This window comes from Setaria italica, chromosome IX, assembly GCF_000263155.2.
Source record: "Setaria italica strain Yugu1 chromosome IX, Setaria_italica_v2.0, whole genome shotgun sequence".
Classification (NCBI taxonomy): Eukaryota; Viridiplantae; Streptophyta; class Magnoliopsida; order Poales; family Poaceae; genus Setaria; species Setaria italica.
In genome coordinates, this window is record NC_028458.1 from 24,511 (window position 1) to 30,190 (window position 5,680).

The 5,680-nt window shown below is 42.1% G+C and overlaps 1 protein-coding gene across 1 annotated transcript; it reads right to left on the reverse strand.

Annotated features, from left to right (window-relative positions):
• Nucleotides 1-250: 250 nt before the first annotated feature.
• Nucleotides 251-4,728, reverse strand: LOC101778368 (transcription initiation factor TFIID subunit 12-like). Its single transcript, XM_022829884.1, is given in 9 exon segments — nucleotides 251-560; nucleotides 562-584; nucleotides 1,119-1,154; nucleotides 1,272-1,336; nucleotides 1,438-1,516; nucleotides 2,170-2,244; nucleotides 2,741-3,214; nucleotides 3,627-3,788; nucleotides 4,182-4,728. Coding segments are annotated over 9 exon segments (1,506 nt in total). The 5' UTR covers nucleotides 4,698-4,728; the 3' UTR covers nucleotides 251-484.
• Between the last annotated feature and the right edge of the window lie 952 nt (nucleotides 4,729-5,680).

A 5,680-nucleotide genomic window follows, 5' to 3' on the forward strand; every position in this document is an offset into this window, starting at 1 on the left:
TGGGCTGTGTGACCCAGCTGCTCCAGTTATTTATTGCATTGGGTGTGTCTATAGTCTATGCCGGTGACTTTGGGATCACAAAGAGATTTACCAGTTCTTGGCACATGCATGGATGGGAGCAATTGCGACACAGGAACTGATGATGATAGATTTGACTGTATTGACAGACAGAAGCAAGCAGTGTACGCCCCTGAACGCTGCTCCTTCAGCTACTTCTGCCAAACACAGAACAGATATGGGCATGAGATCATTGACGAATACAAAGGATTCATAATTTCTCAACACGAAAACTGTATTGGACGGAGGGCATTGACAGCTAACCAAAATTTAACCATACAATGCTTGTATTAACACTAACGAGGCACCCGCGATGACTAAATCATCTGTACATGTAATCATTGCAACACATCTACTACAGTAGCAATACTGCCACCAACGGTTCATAGTACAACAGACGCAAACACCAAAGGTTTGCAGACATCTTTCACGGGGAAGCAGGGGCAGGTGGTTTGGGAGTCTGATTTTTCTGGTTCGTTGCAGCTTGGGTGGAGTTTTTTTGTGTCAGTCGCCATTGACTTCTTGATCTGATGATTTTACAAGAAGGAAAAGAGTAATACATCAGCACAAAATGGAAACAAAGCGACCAACGCAAAGTATAGCAGATTCAACAGTCAGATGAATGTTCAGGCACAAGGGTTATTTATTAAACAACATTCGATAGGGTTGGAATTGTAATCGAGATTATGGGCTTATGGCGCATAACAATAGTAGATTGATTGATGGCTGTAGGGTACAAGCAGAGAAGACCTAGGTAGGTTTATAGAAGTATCACCACCGTAGGATGTCCCTGTGCCTATCCTAATCTACTGGTGCGCCAAGGGCCAAGTGCAGCACCGGGCCTAAGGCCCAGGCGAATAAGCCTGCTATGCTATTATATTAACCTCTCTAACAGGATTTTTGCCAATCCAATAGCTATAATTGACTGTTTCCAATAACAACAATAATTTCTAGAATATGCTCCTAAGTTTCAACATAAGATGGAAGATGTGTGGCTACATGCGCCCAATCATGGATGAAATTAGATGGATAGTTGCTGAAAACTTAAAAAAGGTGGGTACCAGAGCAAGCCTCTCCCTGTGAATATCATTTATGTGCTGCAAATCATCAAGTTAAAGGAGGTTAGTACAAGATGAACAAAGAAGAAAATAACTACAGGAAGAAATTTGAAAGCAAAGCACTAAGGAGAAATAACTATGTACAATATGAACTACCTGTTTCTTGTATAGTTTGATTTCGTCCCCGCTGAAGCCTGGCAAGGTGATATTCCAGCTTCTCTCTGCATTGGAGAACACTAAGCTATAACATAACAGCATTTTAAAGGTTGCCTAAAAGGGTAGCATCACGTATAGTCTACAAGATAAAACAAAATGGAATCACCTGCATGGAGGAGTACATCTTTTGCTTCTAGGGTGTTTGACTTCCTATGCTTTGCTAAAGAACAAGCAAATGTAGTGACCTGCTTAAAACAATCATCAGCATACGAAACTTAAACTAGCACTGGAAAGGGACCCAAGTTATAATTGATATCATGGCATGCAGATAAAATGATACACGATTAAAACTTTCAGCATTTTTCATTTGCCAATCATCTAATGGTATGATCTCCTATCTACAATAACAATACTTATGAGCAAGAGAACAAAAACATTGAAAGAAAAATGAAGATTAAGGAGCCCTTAAGCCCTGGAATGACTAAGGAGTTTTAGCATTACAAGGAAAACTACACAGAAATATTTAGTCACTAAAAGATAAAACAAAACTAAGTTGATAATACCAAGGAAGCTGGGCATCAAAATAAATATGAATACATAGGCCAAGAAAGACAAATATCTTGAAATCAATGCACGCACCCTTAGGATGCTGGATGCATAAGATAACAGAATTTAGAAAAATGTGAGTGAGCACTTATAGTTTCAACCAAAAATAGATGTACCCCCAACTTGCTTGAGATTGAAAGGCTTTGTTGGTTTCTTCATCTTGTTGAAAATATAATACACTTCCAAAAGAAATCTTTGTTTATTATTCTTCTTGTTTAAAAGAAAATACATTTCCAAAAGTAAGCTTTGTTTAGGGGGAAAAAATCCTAAAGCAGAGCGTTGAATAACTTACAGACTCAACAAAATCTTCAGCGATGTCCATAAGAACATCTTCAACTTCAGGATCCAGCTTTTCGTTAGGATCAATCTGTCAAGTACCAACAAATGTCTATTGTTCACTATTCGCAACATTAAGATGATGAAGCAGGATATGCTGCGATAAAGTATCCTTTAAGTTTGCTCCTGTAACCATATAAATTTGAATTGTCATCTCCACATTACCAAATAAACGTGCCTATTGGCTCTACTTATGAGTTTTATAGAAGGATAATTGAACTACCAAAGTGTTGGTTGCCACAACTTCGACAACAGAGCTAGCAAAAGATGGACTTGCAAGATGAATTGAGGAAAACCAGAGAGATGTAGTGGACCCTGTTACATAATTGCCATGACTTCCACAGGCACTTTACAGACCTAGCAAAACATGGATATGCGAAATAAATTGAGAGAACCCAGAGACCCACTGGACCTTACTACATGAACCTAGGTGCAAACTGATCACATGGTCGAGATTTAAGAGAGAAGAAGAGGAAAAATGCAGGACCATGTCCTTTTCAAACAACATTGAAGAAAAAGAAACATACCTGTGCAACTAATTCATGTATGCTTCTCTTGTTGAGTAGTCGAGTGCCAGTTTCACTAACATTTGCATCAGTTGCAGCTGTATCCACAGATTGCAAAACAGTAGCTTTTGCTATAGCAGGCGAATCAGGCTTCTGTGTCATTGTCACTGGAGTACGAGCAGCTTGCTGCTGAGAATGCTGTTGCTGATTTTTGGGTGTTGTATTCTGTTGAGTTTGTTGCGAGGAACTTTGCTGCTGTTGCTTTTGCTGCTGCTGCTGCAAAAGCTGATTGTGTGGTAGTTGCTGCTGCTGTGCTGAAATTACATTCTGTTGATGTGGAGTCACAGGTGCAGATTGTTGTGGTCTTGGTTGTGGAACTTGTGGCCTTTGTTGCGGTCTAAATGTTGATGAATTTTGTGGAGTTTGCTGTAACGCAGGGGAAGGAGAAGGAGAACTCACAGACATCGGCCTCATTAAAGCATGGGAGGGGGTTCTCTGCAGGAAAATAATTTTATCAAGCAGAGGTTGTGACATGAATTGGGATGAATAATGAGAGCATTCCCTTGTACATTGGATGGCAGAATAGAACTTAACCAAAAGGAACTAAGGTGCTAGTACCACTTAGGTGACACAATTAGATGAAAACAATTGCAACAAACCAAAGTCAGGTGACACATTTGTAGATTGATAACTGATAAATCCAAATTTGAAGTGAACTTCAATGGCATCCCATGACAAATAAATTGAATATGCAATTTATGCCTACATTAACTTGGATACTAAAAAATGTAACTTTTATATGACTAGAATTTAGATATATGATGGTGCATCCCATATAACTTAAACAGAATGATGAATTACCTAGAAGTACATTATTCATTGCTTTTAAACTGGAAAGGTTTCTTACCTGTGATCCGGGCATTTGGCTTCCAGATGGAATTGGAGTTGTTGATGATGGAAGGCCAGGTCTTGGCTGCTGCGGACCAGATATTATTCCTGATCGCATCTGGGATGTGCTAAGGGATCCAACCATCCCAATATTTTGAATTCCAGGGGAAGGCTGCCTAAACTGGAGGCCATCAATAATAAGAAATCTTCAGTAAAGTCAAAAGCACAGGCAAAGGATGCAATCTACTGACAATGGAAAAGCACCCGATATTGCAGGCAGGACAAATTATAACGCAACGACGACGACAACAACAACAATAGCCTTTCAGTCCCAAGCAAGTTGGGGTAGGCTAGAGTTGAAACCCAACAAGAGTTACAAATCAAGGTTCAGGCACATGAACAGCACTAAAGCAACTCTTATCTAATCCCCACAAGTCATGGGTACTAGTGAGAGGAAACCACCAAAGCTAATAGCCTAACACTTACTAGCCATGGTTTTCCTAGAGCAAAACTACATTTCAACAATCTGTGCATAAATAGTAGCATAAAAATGAAATCGACTGGGAATGCAAACCTGTGAAGATGGCGGTGGGGGCTGGTCAAGGCCACGATGCATCGATCCAAACTGGTGGGCAAGGGAAGGCGGCGGCACGAACCCGGTGTAACCAGCGGGCGTCTGTGCGGGACGCGGCGCAGGCACCCCAATAACAACCCCTCCCCTTGGCACAGGGGGTGCCAAGGAGGAAGAGGACAGAACGGAAGCCGAGGAGGAGGCAGCAGCTGTGGCAGCAGAGGAGGCTGAGGACATCGTGATTGGCGAGGCCAGGTGGGTGTAAGGAGGCCTCATTCGCGGCGGCGGCGGCCGCGCAGCAGCGGGGCTGGGAACAGGGGCCTCTAGAGTTTGAGCGGGGTTTGTTGCGGTACCCGGGTTCGGGGTATGGGTGGTGATGGTGGAGTCGGAAGAGGGTGCTGCAGAGGCGGCGGAAGTCGGTGGGTTAGGTGGTGGCGCTGGAGAGGGAGCAGAAGCTGAGGTCGAGGGCGGCGGCGCCGCTGCCGCTGCCTCCGGTTGCGAGGGCAGAGGTGCGTCCATGCTGTTCAGTGAATTGCCTGGAATGAGGATATGTGGTATTGAAAGTCGATGAAAACAAAAATACTATGTACATGCTAATAGTAATAAAAATTTAACATCATGTGGCAGCTTGAATATTCAACATGTATTTGACCATGGTATTAAATCAGCAAATCAAGTCTTGTATCTTAGCTATTACCAGACAGTATAGCAATATATTAGTTATACATATTAACAGGGACAATCAGTAAGGTACTTCAACATCCAAATGGATCACAATGTCACATTGAGTAGTGTCGCATTTTCTCCTATGCTAGTTGTACCAAAATTAAGTTAAGGGAACTAACAGATATGTGCATACAATGCTAGAGTCAAAATCTTAAACCAATATTACTGAAGACCTTTGGTAACTTAGCAATAAATGGCATGTTACAGAACCAATATTCTAATCAATAACGCCATAACAGATTGCAGATTGCTGCTACCTGCTAGGGCCCTGATGAACAGCTACTTTGCCACAAGACCATCAGAGCCTGTTATGGCGTAATTGATTAGAATATTACATCAGGGAGTTCATTTCTTAAAAATTAAGTCTTGTGTCTTACCTATTACCGTACAGTATAGGGCTGGTTATAGTGATAACCATGTCTCACATATTCATACACTGGCGACTAAAGAAACAAACACGGAGACAGAGTTGACGTCAAGAAAAATTCACAGCTGCTGCTGCCGCGGTTTCCTGTATGGCCGGGAAATAAATTCAGCAAAAAACTACACGCACACGAGGCCTACCAGAAGGGTTCAAGTTGATGTTGTGTGCACTCTAAAGTTCATACCAGATAAGACTTTGGCTTGCGCGGCGACACATACAGTCCGCAAGCCAACGCGTCAGGGACAACCTCGACTATTTCGACTACTCGTCTCGATTAGAAAATTAGTCGGAGTAGACTTCACACCATCAACAGCTAGTCGGAATCGACTCCGACTAGTCGGCTTCACCAACA